Source organism: Echinops telfairi, unplaced genomic scaffold (genome assembly GCF_000313985.2).
Source record: "Echinops telfairi isolate 266 unplaced genomic scaffold, ASM31398v2 ScPeMD7_31;HRSCAF=116, whole genome shotgun sequence".
Taxonomy (NCBI): Eukaryota; Metazoa; Chordata; class Mammalia; order Afrosoricida; family Tenrecidae; genus Echinops; species Echinops telfairi.
In genome coordinates this window covers 4,805,981-4,825,896 of record NW_022103928.1, presented here as the reverse complement: position 1 = coordinate 4,825,896, position 19,916 = coordinate 4,805,981, and the positions used below count along the sequence as shown (strand labels likewise).

General features: G+C 45.9%; 1 protein-coding gene across 1 annotated transcript in view; it reads right to left on the bottom strand.

Annotated features, from left to right (window-relative positions):
• PDZRN3 (PDZ domain containing ring finger 3) overlaps positions 1–19,571 on the bottom strand; it is a 265,912-nt gene extending 246,341 nt beyond the window's left edge. The window contains exons 1-2 of the mRNA XM_004702431.4: positions 18,849–19,571; positions 2,138–2,224 (exon numbers count right to left, since the gene is read on the bottom strand). Of these exons, the coding sequence (XP_004702488.1) occupies positions 2,138–2,224; positions 18,849–19,571 (810 nt within the window). The remainder of the gene's footprint in view (positions 1–2,137; positions 2,225–18,848) is intronic.
• Positions 19,572–19,916: the final 345 nt, after the last annotated feature.

The window sequence follows — 19,916 nt, the reverse complement described above, 5'->3', positions numbered from 1 at the left end:
CTGGTGGTTTCAAATGGCTGACGTTGTGGTTAGCAGCCCAAGATGTAACCACTGTGGCAGCAGGGCTCCACGTACATATTTCAGGGGCTTCAAAAAGTTTGTGAGAAAAGTCCATTATCTTTTAATTACATTTTTTCCACAAACTTTGTGAAGACATGCATGCACAAGCACGCACACACGATTCTACAGTCTCCTGAGAACTTAGAGGGAGTATGGGAGAAACACCCCTGGGTGCTTGAATGTGTTCAGGGCCAGCAATAAAGGAATAATCTCTGTCCTCAGCCTTCCTTTACAAGGCCCCGTGTTCATATTCATATTTTCATCTCATCTTTTAAAATATCTTGTGTTTTTATAAAGCGGAGATATCACCTTAAGCTTTATGTATCTCTGTATCACTTAGCACTAAGACATTGTTATCTCATAATAAGCTGTTTTACTTCTTTTGAAACCATAGCTTTAGCTAAAAGCAAATGATTCTGAGCCATATTCTTCTTCCGGAACTCTGTTGGATCGAAGCCTGCTATGGCCACTGACTGGCCTCACAAAGCCAAATCCTAAACAAGATGCCAGAGGAGACCGTATCCCATCAGGGGTTTCTTCTTTGTAGGCTCCTTCTGACCACGTCCCTGCCCACCCCAATCCCTACTTCCCCGCTTTGGTCCTCCTCCAGACCTGGCATGAGAGGTCTCATTGCCCAGACTCCAAACTCAGCTTTCTCCCAGTGCAGAGGACTTCAAAGAAGGGTACGTGGGGCACAGAGCCTTGAAGCCACACAGAAAAGTATTACACATTCTATTTACAGCCACTTTTCTGTCTCATATAAAATGTTGCATGCTAACTTTTATAAGGCACAGAATGTACTAGTTCAGCAGAGTACTTTTACATTTCAACCAAACATGCTCATTGTTTAACAGTAATAGGCAAAAGCTAGAATCTGTATAGTCAGGTGGAAATCTGTCAGAGAAGGAAGACACTTTGCTGCCATGCCAAATTTCAAGATCTGGAAAAATACAGCATATCTACTGAGTTCCAATTCTCACAGGCTTCCCTGTGTGTGCATGCGCGCGCGCACACACACCCACACCCCGCGACAGCTCACCAGTGACAGCTTACCAGTGACAGCTCACATGGCCCTCCACCCTTTCCCAGCATGTGAACCAGTGATGCTCCCAGTTTCCCAGCATGCATCTGCACCTGCCTCCCTGGCCCCTCCCATTTCCTCTCTTCCCTATATTTCTTCCAATGTGTGATCAATGTATGATCAATGTATTTACTTGTGGAGCCCTGGTGGTGTAATGGTTACAAGCTGGGCTGTAGTCCACTTGGTTGGCAGTTCAAAACCAGCAGCAACTCCAAGGGAGAATTACTGGGCTTTCTACTCTGTAAACCAGTCTCAGAAACCCCTGAGGGGTCACTATAAATCAGCCTTAACTAGAAGGCGGTTAGTGAGGGTTTTAGACCGCCAAGTGAACAGTAAGCAAGACTTATTGGTCTGTTGCATAATAAAGATTTTCTTTCCCTTTCCGTCAACTATTTGCCTTTGAAGCAAATCATCTAGGAAATGGTAAGCAAAAGAAAAGGGCAGGAGATGACAGCCATTCAGACAATCCCCTTTGGCCCTTTCTGCAAAGTTTCCTTGAAGTTGAATGGACAGACTTAAGATGGGCTCTTCTCTGTGGAGAAGGTGCTGCTGATGAATGGGGCAGCCAGCGAGCTGCAGGAGGGGAGGAACGAGTGAAAGGATGCCATAACCCATGAAGCAGGGCATCTGTTCCTGACTGAGGAAGAGCTGCCTAGCCCTCAGCCTGGGTCCTCACAGTCCAGCCCAGTTTAGAAAGGTGGCTAGTGACCCCGTTCTAACCGGAAGCACCGCACATCACGTTGAATTCGGCCCAAATGCTACGCAGTGAGAAATACAGCACCAAAGATAAATTGCTGGACTAGCTGTTGCAGTATGAGGGCCATGCTATCTTAGGAAACTGTGACTAAATAAAAACCCACGTGCCAGGACATTAGATAAACAATGAAATCTCTCGAGACCAGAATAAAGTGAGCAAGGTTCCCTATGCTTCACCCTCCAAACCTTTTTGTCTGACACACAGGGAGAAGAAACAAGCAATGTTAGCAATGAACATACCATACTGGGCCGGCCTCCAATAATATTGAATCCCAGGGAGCCAGCATCTCGGTGCAGGATAAGAGTCAGGCTTTTGGTTTCTTCACCCTGCAAAAACAGAGGAGTTCAAATTTTTATTTACAAACAGCAAAGCACTGATGGGGATTTTCTCTCCACTGGCACAGAGCACGTGGACTAATGAGCTGATCATTACAAATCTTACGTCTCTCGGGAAATTCATCTAAGGGACGTTTCTGAACCCACACTGGAACCATGTCTTGTATTTTGGAGGTTACAAACATTTCTAAATACAATGTCACCCTAGAATAACCACATTCAAATAGTTGAAGGTGGCATGTCTGATCAATGACTCCTTGGTCTGCACCGGCAGCTCTCTCTGGAGTGGCCCACCACGTGCTGGCTGTCTAGACAGCTGCGTTCTCTTTTGAGTCCATTCTCAACAGCAGCATTCCTGTCATGTCACGAAAGGTTCGAAGCACAGTCCTCTCAGACACGTGAGCGCATGCGCAACCCATCAATAGTCATCTGTGTTTGGGGGACTCGGGGGAAAGCGGTGCAAGAGAAGTCAGATGCACACATGGGGTGTGCAGAAACATTTGAATCTTACTCAAGGGGGGGAAGCACTTTCACAAAGTAATTACTGTCCAGTCCATCTGAACGGCAAGGCTGTTCAACAGAAGACACTCTGTTTAAGATTGGTAGACGTGACCCTCCTTCAATCAAACAAGTAGAAGTCATGCAGGCAGGTCACACAGGCACGCCGCTGGTCAGCCAAATGGGATGGAGATGCCAGGGCTTCTCAAAGGCTCCGCTCAAGGAACAGACAGCCAAATAAAAATACACTTGACCTTATGCGTAAGCAGCTACTTCATATTCTTTGACATAAACTTTAAACTCTAGGAGACACTTTGGAAATAATCCCAATTATACCTCATGTGTACTGATCTAACGTGCATTTGCTTTGTGAACACTCTCCGTTCAAACATATGCATGTCCTTTTTTAAAAATTGTACAACATGGCAGCTTATGACAAAGTAGATTTTATTCTAATTTATTACTCACTGATAAAGCCTTTGTCTTCTACATTTGCTAGAGACATGGGGATCCCACCATTTGAAGGGCATGATGCAAACCTTCAGCATGGCCCAGGAGGCCACTGTTCCTGAGGGGCTTGGTATTTGTCGGGAACGTGACTGTGCTTATTGCTGTCCTCCTCAATGCACAGGTCTGTTTCCCATTTGACCAGGAGAACTGGCCACAACCAAGCCCTCCATTGACTCCACCCAACGCAAAATTAAAGATTATTGATTCAAAACCAAAAAGAACAAAGCCTCCATTTTAAAATAAGCAAATGACTTTTAGACATTTCCTCAAAGAAATGACCAATAGACACATGAAAATATGTTCAATTTCACTAACCATTTGGGAAATACAAATTGAATATATTTGTAAATATAATATTTGTATTATAATATAATAATAATATGTAATAATATTTTTTATCCACTAGGACGGCTATTGGAAATTGGGGGACCCAAAAAAACAGAAAAGAGCAAATGTTAGCAAAGATGTGTTGAAACTGGAATCCTCACCCATTGCTGGTGGTAATTTAAAAGGGTGCATACAGCAGCTATGGAAAATAGTGTGCTGGTTCCTCAAACAATTGAGCATTGAACTGTGTTACTGCTGATCCTATGGCATCCACTCAAACTCACAGTGACCCCACACAGAACCCCCAGGTAGGGTTTTTTTGGCTGCAATCTTTATAGAAGTAGCCTAACATGTCTTTCTCCCACTGAACTGCCTGATGGCTTCACACCCAAGCTTTCAGGGAGCAGCTGAGTGCTGAACTGCTGGGCCACAAGGTCTCCCTTGAGCCAGCAAGTCCACCCCTAGGTATATTCCCCAAAGACACAAAAAAGCGGAGATTCAAACAGATACTCCTACAACTGATGCTCACCGCAGCATTATTTACAATAGCAAAGCGAGGCTGGGTGGGTAGGAGGGGAAGACTACTTAGGTGTCCAAAACAAAGTAAGTCAGTAAACAAAAAAATGGTCTATTCAGACAGTGGAATCTTATTACCTGCATTGAGAGAAGTAAAGTCCTGGTACATCCTATGACAGTGATGATACTTTAAATTATTATGCTAAATTAGTCAGTCACAGAAGGACAAAGAGTATAGGACCACACTACTATGAAATATCTGGACCAGGCAAATATTTAGGGAGAGACAAGGTCTTCTTAGTGGTGACCAGTGGCTGGGGTCAGGGTTCAGGGGTGGGGCTAGTACTGCAGTGGGATGTGTAGGGAAACTTGGGAAAGGCAGTGATGGCTGCACAACACGGTGGCACAGTAATGACCACCACGGAATTGCACATGTAAAAACGGTTACAACGAAAAAGCCTGGGTCATATGTATTTAATCACAATACATAACAAATTCAAGCCAACCAACCAACAAAAACTAGGGGGCTTCACTGTGTATAAATTATCTCCATGCTGGAAGATCTTAGTAGCCACAGCTCTTTCTTGGGATCAGTCTACAGCAGGATTCAGAATATTCCCCAAAATTCCAGGTAAGCCTAAGTACAAATTACCGAATCTCTGAATCTCTGTAGAAATATAAAAATGACCATTTATCAATAGAAAGAGAGCTTTGCTTTCTGAAGAAAGAACAGGGTATCCTAGAGGAACCACTCATCAAAACCTCCACTTTTTAAAGGATCATTTACTCCATATATAAAGGATAACGTTTTAATATAAAAGAGAAGCAGTTGCCTTCATCAAGTTATTGTACATAACAAAAAGCAGGCCAAGACCTTTCATGACAGTCCATTTTCTTGATATTTTTTAATTTGTCAGTAAACAGCTGCATGCTCAAAAGCAACTATCAGTACCCCCAATGTTTACAACTGATTCATTCGGGTTCAAACAAGTCCACAGGTGAGAGCATTCACTGCTGCAACAGAATAAAATATCAGAATCAACTTAATAGTTTAGAGATGAAAATATGGTGGTTTGGAAACTGATAAAGTATATACCTCTCTGCCTTGGAACTGAAATCATTGATCAGCCCATTTCTAGCTCTTGTATCTTAAAACAAACAAATGCCCCTTTGCTTCCAAGTTAATCCAAATCCCCCCAAGCAAAACCAAACTCACTGCCATTCAGCGGCTTCAAACTCATGGTGGGTGGGTTTGGCCTGCCAATCTTTTGGTGAGCAGCCGAGTCCCTTACCCACCGCACACACTAAGGCTCTCTCTGCTATCTCAGAGGAGGCGGATGTTGGAGACACACGAGAATGGGAGCAAGTTAGCTCATGTGTCTGGCTTTCATAACTCATCGATGATGGAAACTGCAGCAGTCACACAGTAATGCAAGGCAGATGGCATTGCTTTGACAATCTCAAGTGATGCACAAAGGAGAAAGCACAATCAAATGATGAAAAAGACTGCTTTCAAATCTACTTTATGATAAACATTCTAAACAAAACAAAAACTGGGAGGGAGGAAAGGAAGAAGAAAGATTATTGTACTGCATTATATTGTAGTAACAAGGCTAACTGCTAACATCTGCTGATTACTATATGCAAGAAATTATGCTAAGCATTTAAGCATTTTATTTCATTTGCTAAGTATCAAAAAATTATAAATTGGTCTTATTAATGAGTCTCATCATACAGGTGGACAGACTTAAGAGTGGTTACAAAAACCAAAATGCTGAATTTGAAGAAAGATAGAGCTGAGGACCCATGTTCTCCAATTCAGATCTTAATACTGCTCTTCAATACTGCTCTTTTTTTTTAAGTCAAAAATGGAAGAGCATTCCATGTAGACTTTGGCCCAAATGGTTGCAACCAAAGTCCCACCAAAAATGGTCCAATTGCGTGGCTAGATTTTCAAAAAAGAACTCAATTCAAAGCACTTACATAGATGGCCAGTGTCAGAACAAACTCCCAAACTGTTGACGGTTCATCTCAAAGAGACCTATTCTAAGACGATGAAGCAATCTATGGCCAGCCCTGGTCTCAACATATGCCTTCAAAGGCAACCCTCCTCCGCAGATGAGCAGCTTGCAGATAAGACACGTTGAGCGATGGAGTTGCCCTTCTATGCTTTCCTGACAGATCCATCACTGGGCATGCAGAGGTGGGGGTGTCCACAGTTGCTGCTAGCATTCTTAGCTAGTCCTGGCTGTAGGTGGCAGGGCCTATTTCAAGATTGGTGACAACTGTAAATCAGCATGTGGAAAATTCAACACAGGATGCTGGGGTCGGGTGGAGATAACAGAAGCCAGCTCTGTCTCACTGAATTCCTTTCGCTGTGCTACCTAATTCTCAAAGGCCTTTTCCTATTCTCCGTCACCGTCTGCTTTGCATTTGCTTTTACCTTTCTTCTACCCTTCTCCCACCCCAACAACCTTAACTAAAGATGCCCCCCCTGTCGCTGAGGTAATTAGAAACTCTTAATTTAATTTCTAATGTTTTGAAAGAAAAATTAATAGAGATTTTAAATATTCAACATCACACAACTTTAAAATAACACTAACGTCTGCTTTACCATCGTATCATTGTAAACAGAGAAAAGACTGAAGTCCATTTTGCTTGTATCCACAATGGATGTTCATAGAAGCAACATTAGGAGATCAGAGTCACAGGACACACTGTATCCGGCAAATCTGCTGCACAAGACCTCTTTACACTGTTGAAAAGCAAGAATGTTACTTTGAGAACCGGCCCTGGTATGTTAAATTGCCTCCTATGTGTATGTGAAATGTGGGCCTTGAATATGGAAGAATGAAGAAGAATTGGTGCATTTACACTGTAGTGTATACTCAAGTACAGTGTACAGTCAAGAATACTGCAAGTCCCATGGACTTCCAGAAGAAGAAACAGAGCTGTCTGGGAAGAAGCACTACCAGAATGTTCCTTAGAGAAAAGGATGGCAAGACTTTGTCTTACATATTTGGACATGTTGCCGGGAGAGACTGGTCCCTGAAAAAGGACCTCATGCTTGGCAAAGCAGAGGGGCAGTGAACCAGAGGAAGGCCCTTGAGGAGATGGGCTGACACAGTGGCTGCAAGGATGGGCTCCCACATGATAACAACTGTGAGCATGCCCCAGGATTGAATGGTGTTTCATTCCATTGTACATCAGGTCATACGAATCAGAAGTGACACGACAGCACCTAACAACAACAACAACAACAAAATAAATTATACCAACGGAGCCAAGGACAAGTGCTCATCAAAGCTGCCTTCCAAACGTTTCACAGACACAATGTTAACAGTAGTATCTGTGACTTAAAAATAAAATACCAATATTTGTCTGGGCAGGTAGCATATCATCACCTGGACTTTGAGCTGGTCCAACATAGAAAGACAGAGAGAAAGGATTCTGCGGTCACTGTCACACTGTGCGAAACACTTCACATGTTTAACCCAGTTATTCACATCATCACAAGCCTGCACAAATTAACCCGTGAAGCAGGTACTGTATTAACAGGCGCATGCGTTGCTCCAGATCACCCAGCTGTGCAGAGGGAGAAGTAGGATGAGACCCCGGTGTGGCAACGTTCCCCACACACCATTCTACCTGAGAAGGTCACACTTTTGCTTTAAAATACCATGCAATATTAGTCTTTTCCAAACTATTTTATCGATAATTTTATTATAAAATAAAGATCTGAAGATTAAGAGTATCTACCACACCCCGAAGTGTGTATCATAAGAGTATCTATTATGCTCCAAACACAGGAGTAAAAGTCTTGGGCTGTGGCATCAATGCTCAGTGAGTGTTCTCTTTACAGAATGGGGATAATCTGAGTTTTTTCTCATCTCACCTCACAGGGTGACAGTGAGGCAGAAGATAGATAATCCTTGTAGGCATTTCCGTGTTAGTAGTTAAGCATCCAAACAGGGTCATGCCTCTGATTGGGTCCACTACAATTAGATCGGCTCCAAAACTCACGCAAACTCATGGCCATCGAGTCAATTCCAGCTCCTGGCGCCCTTTGGGAACAGGTGGCACTGCCCCTGTGGGTTCCCAAGACTGTAACTCCTCATCGGAGGAGAAAGCCTCGTCTTTCTCCCTTGGAACAACTGCTGACTTTGTCGTTGGCAGCCCAATGCTCAGCCTCGCACCTCATAAATTAATCATTAGTGGATTGAGAAATGAAAAATGGTGGCGAATAAAAACAACAAAAATGGAGGTGACAGGGCCCCTCTGGCCATATTCGGGGGTCCAATGGTATCAACTGCCTCCTTGGCTGTGGGCAAGAAGCTGCACTGCGAACCTCAGCATCCAATTGAGAGATGTCGTTGAGCCCCTGGTGCCATGCAGGGGCACCTTGGGAGACCCTGAAGTCTTTAAGGCTGAGAGGAACACGGCTAGATTCAGGACCAGGAACTAAACAAAGCCCCTCATCCAGTGAGTCACAAGCAGAACCAGAAACTCAACATTTAGGAAAAAATAGTTGATTAGGTGGGTATCAGTCCAGTCGTAGAACTCTTACTTTCCATTAAGGAGACCTGAGTTCAATTCCCAGCTGATGCACCTCGTCCACAGCCAGCGGCTGTCCATCAGTACTGGAACCACGCTGAACAGGTTCTAGCGGAACTTCCAAACTAAGACAAGGAAGGAACTAAGATAAGTAGAATTTGGTGATCTACTTCCAAAAGTTAGCTGATGACAACCCTATGGGTTACAACTGTCTGATCCCCAGCTAATGGGGTGAGTGCAGAACCAAGCAGTCTCTTCTGGCCTTGTGATGGGTCACCATTCATCAATGTCAGCTACAACTAAAGGGCTGATTTTGCCTCCCTTGATCTTGGCCATTGTGTTGGAACTTAAAACCACCAAGTCAATGGTGAGATTACCTGAAACACCATCGGCTCCACCATCTTCATCTCATGGCCTAATGGAGCAGAACCTTTATGGGGTGGGGGGAGCCACAGTGAAAAGCAAAACTACAATGCACATTGGTTGTCCAAGAAGCACTTATGTTGATTATTTATCACAAATATACAAGAATGTGAATTTTCTTCTGACGCTAAAGCACACTGTCTTTTTAGCATTGCTGTGTTACTGTTAAGTTCCCAGCAATCCTGCCTCAGAAGCTTGGCTGTGTGCCATCTCCTAATCAGCGTGGCGGCTCCCAACGTCCATCCACACCACTGTCCATGTGGGCTCCTTCTAAAAACGCCTTTCATCCAAAGACAGAGGTTCACCGAGCATCCCTGCTGTGAGACTCACAGGCGAGAACTGGCAACCTTGGCATGCGGCCCAGTGGGCTTGGAGAAATCCGACTACCCACTAGTCTGTGTATTAGGGGTGACCCGACACCTTTCAAACTCTGACTATGCAAAGCTCTGAGACTTACCCAGCTGGGAAACAACTCAGACTGTGGATTAGTAACAAGAAAAGTCCACTGGACTTTCTCCAAGCAAAGATGTGCAGGGCTGGCCGGGCAGGAGGAAGAAGTGCTGCCGGAAGTTCTCTGCTCAGGAAATGGGACGTCCTCCGTCCCAGCACTCAGAAGTGGTTGTCTTCTTTGTAGTCCCAGGTTTGCTATTAGGGAAACTGCGGCATCTTTAAATTTGAACTCTCACTCAGAGGAAGGGATTCTTTGAAGGAAGAATAGGAAACTGTTCAAGACTAAGGCAGAGGAGTCATTGAGCGGATGCTTGAAAATAAATGGAAAGTGGATGGAAAGATGTACCTGCCCCCAAAACAGGTCCAGGGAGCTGGAAGAGAGCGAGCGGTGCAGGGAACCAGAAGAACTGGAGCAAACTGGGTTCTGGGATGCTACCCCAGAATAGTTCTCCAAGGACCGGACAAGACATTGGAAGATCTGATACGAAAGTGAACAGCTTCAGTCATTTCACATGTTTCCATCCGCTGATCTATTTAAATCCAGAATAACTTAAATGTGTATTTATGCCCATTTCCATGCATTCTATGGTACGTACTTGCTTAAATAGAGAAGCTTTCTGTGGCCAATCTTTCATCAGCTTTGCTCCTTGGGGACACAAATATAAATACACAGAATGCAGTCACAGATCCCTAGGACAGATCACAAACTTCAACCTTCATTTTTATCTCTTAACCCAGAGTTGCTACCTAGAGGCAGTGAAGCTGACTTTAGTCACTGTCTTTCCAACTTGTCCACCATCAACAACAACAACCAAAACAAACAAGAGGGTAGAAACCCAGGAGCAGGTCATGCAGGGGCTATGACAAGATGATGAGCCCTGAAATAAAAACTGCTTTCCTTCTACACAGGCACAACTTCAAATTTCTGACGCCTCATCAATCGTTTATTTGAATAAGAGCTGAAACGATCAATGTCTTTCCTATCAAGTCAGACAATAGATGCTCAAGAAATGTCTTCTATATCTTACTACGTCCATACTTAACAGACTTAATCTCATTGAATCCTATAGACAACCCTATTAAACTCAAAAACGCACTGCCATCAGGTTGTTTGTGACTTGTGGAGACCCTAGAGAACCGGATTAGAACTCCCCCCTTGGGTCTCTGAGGCTGTAACTCTTCCTGGGAGTAGAAAACCCCATCTTTCTTCTGCAGAGAAGCTGGTGGTGTCAAACTACTGACCTTGCGATTAGCAGCCCAATGTGTTGCCCACTACACTACCAGGGCTCCAGAAGACAATCCTGTAGGCAGCTATCACTGCCATTTGAGAAATGAGGTCATTATGGCTTAGAGAGGGTGGTAGTAAATGATCTCCCCACAGTCCTTCAACAGTGGGTCACAGGGAGGGCATGGAGCCTGATTTGCCAACTCCAGGATCTGAGCACTGGACACACCCACCCTATCAGCTCCATTCAGAATTGCCTGGTGCCTGCCCACTGCCCTCAGGCCTGCTTCCACCAGAAACAACATGCTGAAGGTGTGCAGCAAAGACATGGACTCCTCAAAACCCTTCTTGGCAAAATGCTGGTGGCAACTTCTGGGACCAAGGACACATTTGTTCTTTGCACATCCATCCCCTACTTCCATGGGAAAGCTCACCCCTCACACACCCCCTTTCTAGGGATGGAACTACTACAGGGACCCCTCCTGTGCAGGTTCCACTGCCCCTCTTTTCCATGGGTAAGTTCCCCTGGAATATACATTCAGAATGGATGAGAACAATGGAAGCTGTTTTCTTAATAAGCGCAATCATGATGTTACACCACTCCCCGACCCCCCTTATTGGAACAGGTTTATTAGAACACTATTAGTCGTTGGGGGAAAGCTGTTAACCCCCGGCTGGAGAGTGTAAGTGGGCAAAGAAGAATATGGCTGGTTTTCCATGAGACAAGGGGATGTCTGCTTGTTCCCATGAGTTCAAGCTGGTCCAGTTCACCTCATTTCTTAGTACTGTGCCTGGCTTGGGATGTAAAACTACAAGGAACTGAACTCCATATTTTGGGAGGATCTTGTTTAGTCATTACCAGTACATGCTTTTCTGAGAGAAAGATGGGGCTTTCTACTCCCATCAAGGGTTAAAGTCTCAGAAACCCAGTTCTTCACTACCCTGTCGTTCCCTAGGAGTCAGCATCAATTCGATGGCAGTGAGTGTTTTTGGTTTGAGTACAGTCTTTAAATTACTAGGCTGAAAATTAACAAGATGAGCCAACATTTCATCCAGGACACAACATGGATTTCTTTAGTTCCTCTTTATTATTTTGACTAAGGCTTCTTCATAGGATCTGTTTGGTTTTACTTTAATGTGCTCTCCAGCCGACTATGAAAATGGAAATTAGAGCTCAGAATGAACACATTTCATCATGGTGAACCAGACTTGAGCAGGCAATCCAGAATTTGTCAAGGAAAGATGCTGGGCAAGTTGTTTAACCCCCTGAGCCTCTTTCACCTATGACATGGAAGATCATGTATCCGTACCTACATCTTTATTCCAAAGATGAAATAAAGCCATAGAACACCACCCACACTTATACCTCTGCAGTGGTCCGCAGGTGTGAGGGCCTTCCAGATGTTCATGGAGAAATGGAAGGCAATCCCGGGGAAGCCTATACAAAACATCCAACACTGACTGAGAAGAACACACCTGTCTTATTTTGGCAATAGAGGATGAACCTGGTGTCAAGCAATGTTGGGTCCAACCAGCTCTTAGAATCTTTCTAATTTCTGGCCTTCACATAGCAAATTCATCATCTGCTTTATAATCTCCATTGTCTACCACACACACAAAGAGGTCCGCCTAATACATCAAAGGAGAAGCCAATGCATACACGTAGAGAAATATCTGCAGGGCATGGCATCCAGTTTACTCCGTGAACATTTCCCCTTGGTCTACAGTCCAGCCTCATAGATTCTTACTCATCCTATAGTTTTGCAGTCAGACCACCATAATTTCTCAAGATAGAACAAGCCACTACAGATAAAATCACAGCAGCTCCCCAAAGCAAACTGTCTAATTTAAAATATCTGATCAAATGGAGCTGAGTAGCATATTCATAAGTCGGATCCAAATTTGCTTGATAGACCACTGCAAGAGGACGAGGCCACCTGTACTTCCCTTGTGGAACAGGGCTCTTCCTGAGGCACTGTGGCAGTTATCTGCGGACGCCGTTCAGAAGCAGAAATCGATGAAATGGTGAGCAGACTGACAGATAAATTTCAAGGTGTTAAGACATCTGGAAAACCTTTTGATGAAATCATCTATTAAATTCATTTATCTACAAGAGTTCTGAAATGGCCCAAATTGTTTCTGGAATTTTGGATTGTATACACCTTGATCTGGATGGATCTAGTTGAATGAAAACAATGCCTCCCAACAAGCTGGAAACATTTTTTAACAATTTTGTTAACTTGGAGGTCATGCTTTTTAATACAAACCCACTCTTGGTTAGCAATCTGAAACGTGTTGGTAGCGGACAAGACAGTCCTTTGGAGTTTTGATTCATTCAGTGAACACCCACCAACAGCCCCGGGGGATGCACAACAGTATTATCTAATGCTGGGGACCCTGCCCTGAATAGGACAGTTGTGTGTGGTCCCTACCAAAGGGACAGAAAGTGAATAATTATTTGACTACAGCTGTGCTAGGTATCACAAAATCAAGGAACCAGAGGTACCCATGAAGCAGAGAGGGCTTCCTGGAGGTCATGCAGAATAAAGTGGAATGGGAAGGGCAGAAAGATCACCTGATGAAGGGTCATTGGAAAGACTGTCCCATGGACGCAGTTAGGAAACCAATCAAAGTATTACATTGGGCAAGTCAGCTGTAAAAGACCTCTTTAAAGTGTTACAAAACAAAACTTTGAGGTCCAAGGCACTCCTGACTCAAGACCTGGTATTTTCAGTCACGTCACAGAAATGTGAAAACTACACAATTAAGAAAAAGCTCAGAAGAACGGATGCATTTGAATTGGTGCAGTGTTGAAGTCCCCTGGACGGTCACAAAAACTAACAAATCTGTCTTAGGAGCAGAACAGCCAGAATGCCCCTAAGAAATGAGGACGGTGGGACTTCCTTCCATGTGCTTTAGACATGGGATCAGGAGAGGCCAGTCCCTGGAAAAGTCCACCAAGTTTGGAAAAGTAGACTGTCGGCACAAAAAGAAAGACCCTGAATGAGATGGAATGATACAGTGGCTAGTAAGTGAGCTCAAACACAGCACTGACTGAGGATGACATGGGGTGCTGCAGGGTTGTGCTTTGCGGTACACAAGGATGCTCTATGTTGGCACTGACTCCACAAGTACTAGACTGGATGTAGGCTTGAGAACAGAAGGAATCAAGGATGAGTTTCAAGTCTCTCAACAGTTCAAAGAAAAGTTATGCCCAGAAACCTTTCCTTCCCACAAAACAGCACAGCTTCTGTTCCACATAGTTTTTGCTCTTAGAATCTGGTGGAAGTCGAAGATGGGAGGCCAGCTGGGAGTAGCATTGCCATGTCTGTGGTAGCCGAGCTGCATCTTCAGAGCCATTAAAATACTCTTCTAGACCCCAGGTGCATATCCCCTAACTCACAGATTGCCAAATTTGGCACACAGGCCCCTTTTCAGAAAAAAATACTCAGCACCCCCTTGGCAACTAAAAACATTGGTACTGGAGCTCATACTCCAAGATAAAGTGTAGGTATCTGCTTTGCAGCCGCCTGGATTGTTCCAGCACCTCAATTTGAGAAATACTGTTCCAATTGCTAGGCAGTCTATGTTTCTCAGAACTTCACTCCAGCCTTTCTTAAAGCTTTTAAGCAAGAGTGCTCACACTTTTTTCAGCATGCAAGCTACTTATAAAATGAGCAAGTCAAAATGATCTACCAACTACAAAATGTAAAACACTTATTTATTTATTTATTCATAAATGCATGGAGATTTCTTTATATATACAATATGTTTATGTACCTTGCATAACTGCATGAGTCCATATTGCACAACACAACACAATTAACTATGTACATTTTTTGTCATTACCTGAGTTTACTCTGATGACTTGCACTGAATGGATGAAACAGGGATGTATAGTCCGGACAGTAGCTGCTGACAGCCAGCCTTAAGCACACTTCCAATGATCATCAGTCATGGTGGAACGGTACTTGGACTTAAAGGATCTTTATGTGGGAAAAGGCTGACTCACATAAATAAGGAGAGCCAAAAAATGCAGTCAAGGAGGTAGCACATTTTCTCAGGTTTGGGCACTTTCCCTCTGCGAGTAAGTTCCAGAACTGTTCATGCGCTCTGGACTTCAGCTGAAGGTCAGCTTGTAGTGTCAAAATCTCCCATTCCGTATGAAAGTGATGTGTTTTTGTCTTCTTACTTGGTCCAGCTCCCCCACTCATTTTAATACCCTTTCTTACGTTTCAGAGACAAAAACAAGGTCTAAAAATTGGCGATAACATAGATTGTCAGTTTTGCTGCACTGAGCACAGTTGTTTACGCATGCATTTGACACCTAAGATTGCATCTGATTGATTACACTGTATATCAATTAAGTGACGGGATTGATAATAGGCTTACATCTATTTTTTAATGCCATGCAATCTACGCATAATACATTTGCGATATCGACTAGAAGATTGTGATCGACGTATTGAGCACCCCTGCTTGTAAGAATGGCTGTTTGACAATGCTGAGTAGAATCAAGTGTGTGGATGAGACAAATCCGTGTTTGATGGGGTTTACACTTGAGCCTAAATACTTCGTCTCATTCAGCTGTTGTGGAATGTTCAACAGGCAGATCAGCAGCAGCTGGGAGCTTGTTTGAAAGGCGGCAGCACCTCAGGTCCCCAAGAGCTTTACGGAGCAGAATCTCTTAGAATGGCTGTTGCCATGGAACTAGCCCGACTCATGGCAAGCCACGAGTACCACAGGAGGACCACGATGGAGCGGGTTTGCACTGGCTGGTCTTTTCAGAAATGGACCATCAGGCTTTTCTTCCAAAGTGTCTCTAGGGAGCCTACAACTTCCAACATCGTAGTTCGCAGCTGAGCACATTAATCATTTGCAGCACCCAGCAGAACACCCCGCCCCCATCCCTCAATCCCCCCAAAAACTCCAAACGCATTGCCATCGACTCATACTGATAGAGTTCCCAAGGCTGTGGATCTTTACAAAAACAGACAATTCAATTTTCTCCCCTGGAGCAGTGGGTGGGTTTGAACCACCAATGTGTGGTTAGAAGCTCAAGGTATAACCCATTTCACCACCAGGGCTCCGTGGGACTCCTCTCCAGGAATGTGCACTCAGTGTCTAAACACACTCTCTAGGAGCTGGGTGATGCCCCTTCCACTGAGGTCTGAGACGCCCAGAGTTAGCTCACCTGTAGGCAAAGCTTTGGTATACCCTGAGTGCTCAGCAGGTGATAAAAAACAAAACAAATACTTGAGATCATTTAAATAAGGCAAGATCATCTTATGGAACAAGTTCTAGGACTTGAAGAGCTGGTATCTAAAATCACATTTCTTATCTACTTCAGCTTGTAACATGGAAGTGAACATCAGGGCGTATTTTTTAAAAATAGAAGTGTTGTACATGAGTTTTCAAGATATAAATCCTTTTGCTTTTTGGAAGAGACTAAATGGGAGCAGAGAGCCTGCCCAAGGAAATAAGCAAAATTTTAAACAGCTTCCAGTGGGATGGGACTTTCTGGCTGACACAGGAAAGGCAACAGAGAGTTAACTTCGGGAAGAAAAGCAAGTTTTACTAATGCCCTTGGGGAAGCCATTCAGGATCTGAGGCCAGAGAAACTATCTCTGGCAGCTTTCCGGCCAGGCTCTGCTTGGATGTTCTCAAGGCTAGCACTGAAATCCACACAGCTTCAAGCAGGACTCCTACCTCGAACAGAACTTTCTCTGTAGGTTCAAAAAGCAACATCTTGTCCCCTAACTTAATACCTTTGATTATCCCACCCAATGGAGTTTCAAAAACATCCAGTTTTGATTCAAGTATCACGTTTTTTATTTTGAGAGAGTTTACCTAAACACTCGAAAATGAAAACAGAAAGGCAAGAAGAAATAATAAACCAGCTTAACAATGAACGCTATATAAACTCTGGGGGAGTGAATGGTTTATTTATAAATAAGCATCGCTGACAACTCCGCAGGAAATCCAGAGGACAGCATAAACGGGAAGTTCACTAACTCCTTCACCCCAAATCTTAAAGCCTAGACTGGGCCCTATGTTTCGGTGACTCGCCTACTCACACTACTCACACCGGCTTTTGTGAGCCTGTGCAGTCCTGGGTGAGCTGTAAATATTTGCCCTACGCCCAGCTGCTGAAGCTGCAGCTGACAGACAGGCTGGGGGCCGGGAGAGGGACAGTCTGAAAACTTACCAGGCCTGGTGTGCTCATAAGGAGCAGGGGGATGGGAAAGGGCAGAGAGGAGCAAAGTGGACACAGACCCCTGAGGCTCTTAAATAAATATACCCCTCCTGGCCATGCCAACTGGGGCAGGGCAACCACAGAGGGGCAGCCGAATGACCCATGCCCACATGGCCCAGACCCACATCCCCAGAGATGTGGAAATACCCATTTGCTGAAAATATGCCACATTTTCAAAGAAACCAATGTTTTACAACTGGTGTTAATTTTGCCCCACTCCCCCACGCCCAACACTTAGCAATGTCTGGAGACAAGTTTGATTGTCACGACTTGGGTGGGTGGGTAGAGGGTTAAATACTAGCACTTAGTGGATACAGATTAGGGATAGTGCTAAACCACCCATGATGCCACCTGAGTCCCTCAATACAGAATAATCCAGCCCCAAATCTGAGGTGCAGTTTCCAATTCAGCTCACTGCCATAGAGTCAAATCTGCCTCATAGCGACCCCATAGGAGAGAGAAGAGAGGCCCTGGTGAGTTTCCAAGACTGTAACTCTTTATGGAAAGAGTAGACAGCCCCAGTTTTTCTCTCCACCTTAAGTTTGGGCATCCTGAAATAGACCCTGGATCCTGAATCCTAGCTCTGCTTCTAGTCACTGTTTGAATTGGGGCTGGATATACAACCTTCCTAAACCTGTTTTCTCAGCTCAAAGGATTAAACAGATAATATATGTCAAGTGCTCACAGCAGTTGCTGGCACACAATAAACACTCAATAAATGGTGCTTGTGGTTACACACCAAAAAACAACACAACAGTAGTTAAAAGGCTGGGCTGTAGAGACAGTCACACATGGGTTCAAATCCCACTTTTGGCATCTAAAGCTCTGTGACCCTGGGCACAAGCTATCTTACTAGATCAGAAAAGAACCCAAGAGGAAGTGCTTAGCACAGTGCCTGGAGCAAAATAAGCCCTGGTTAGTGGTGGCAATTATAATTACCACTCTCTCCCAGGGCAGGCACAGGGCTCCAGTGGGAGGCCTTAAAGGGAACTGCAAGGTAACACCTGGGCATTTACTCTGGCTCTGCACATTGCCAAGCGCTTAGATTCTGACAATCACGTAGTCTACATTTAAAGAAGCTGGGCACTTGGAAGTGGACTACCAAAGTTACCTGGCTGATTAACAGCTCAGATTTAAACCGTTCTAAGTCTGGTGGCTTCATTCTTGATTAAGACTTCATACTGGGTGGAGAGGTTTCTTTAATTCCCTCTGGAAGCCCTGAATGAATACCCTACAAGATGCCTGGGTATGTTTCCCCATGGGTCATGTCTCTAGAGACCATAGTTTCCAACTTTAGCGAGGTTAAGCAGCTATCTTGTTCAAGGTCACCTACCTAGTTGGCAGCAGAGACCACATTTGAATTCGGCTTTACCTCCAGGAGGCCTCTATCTTCTGGAATCCTTCTAAACTTACTCCCCATTGGTTGTGGAAGTCCCTTTCTTCTCCTGAAATCTCAGGGGATGCACGGATATAGTTGTCCCTGCGTGTCACATCTCCCAACAGAGGTTAAGCAAATCCCCCAATATCAAGCAGCTGCTCTGAGCAGAAAAGAAAAAACCACAGCCTGCCTCCCCGCCAAAAAAAAAAAAGCCACCTATGAATACAGATCTGACTTTGGAGCCGCACTCTTAATTCTGATTCCACACTTAGAGCGCCTCTACACTTTGACTATGTGTGACTATCAAGTCTGTAGGGGATCACAGTCGCATGGTCGCACAGTTTCTGGTCCTGGTTAATAAGGCTGGCAAGAGGGATGCAGGGATGCTCTTGGGATGCTCCTGACAACCCTGGGCGGAAATGGAAAGGACTGGAGCAGGCTGCCTAGCTACGGTTTGGGACGAGCGGCGGGCACCTACCTTGTCACCGAGCGGCGCGGCCACGCAGCGGCTGAGCGAGTCCAGGCGCGAGCTGTACTCGGTGAACTTCTTCTGGTAACGCAACGCTGTCATCTGCAACTCCAGCTGTGTCGCGGCCAGCTGCGCCACTAGGGACTTTTCGCGCTTGCCTGCGCGCAGCGCCTCCTTCTTGAGCGCCTTGTGCAGCGCGCCGAGGCGGGCCTGCAGGGCGCCGTTGTGCGCCCGCAGAGCCCGCGCGCAGCAGTGGCCGCCGGCGCGCTGCTCGCCGTGCGTCAGGGGCAGCCCGCAGCCCTCCTGGCAGCGGCCCACGGGCCGCGCGTCGCACGCGTCGCGCATATGCGTCTCCACGTCGCGCCGCAGCAACACCTGGCCGCAGCCCGGGTGGCGGCAGCGGGTGGGCGCGAAGTCGCAGCGCTCGGCGTGCTCCGGCAGCTGCTGCAGCTTGACCACCCGGCCGCAGCCGCGCGCCGCGTGCGCGCACTTGATGTCCAGCTTGAGGATGAGGCGCTTGAGCGGCAGGACGTGGTTGAGCTCCTTGGCCGACAGGCGACCGCGGCAGCGCGCAGGGCAGCTGCCCTCCTGCACCACCCAGGGCAGCACGCAGCCGGCGCAGAAGACGTGGCCGCACGGCGTGGTCAGTGGGTCCTCCAGGACTTTGTGGCACAGCGCACACTTAAGGTCCGGGTCCACATCCCCGTCGAAGCGGTCCAGCTCGAAGCCCATGGTGGCGGCCGGGGTCCGGGGTCGCCGGCCGGCCGGCCGGCCGCCCGCCCCCTCCCTCCCTCCTTACGAGGCGGCCCAGACACGCCGGCTGCGCAGCCCGCTCTCCCGCTCGCTCGCCCCAGACTGAGCCTAATTGCTCCAGACTTCCTCGGAAAATGCCCGAGGAAAAGGACTCCTCCGGCCGTATTTGCGCGAGAGCGAGCGCACAAGCATCCTGTCTGGGCGGTCTCCCGCCAGCCCGCTGCCGAAAGGGGGAGGCCCAGAGGCTCAGGGGGATGGAGAAACTCGGAGCCTCCCCGAAGGTTCTGGCCCTCTCCTCCGCCTTCCCCTCCCCCGAAGTGTGGC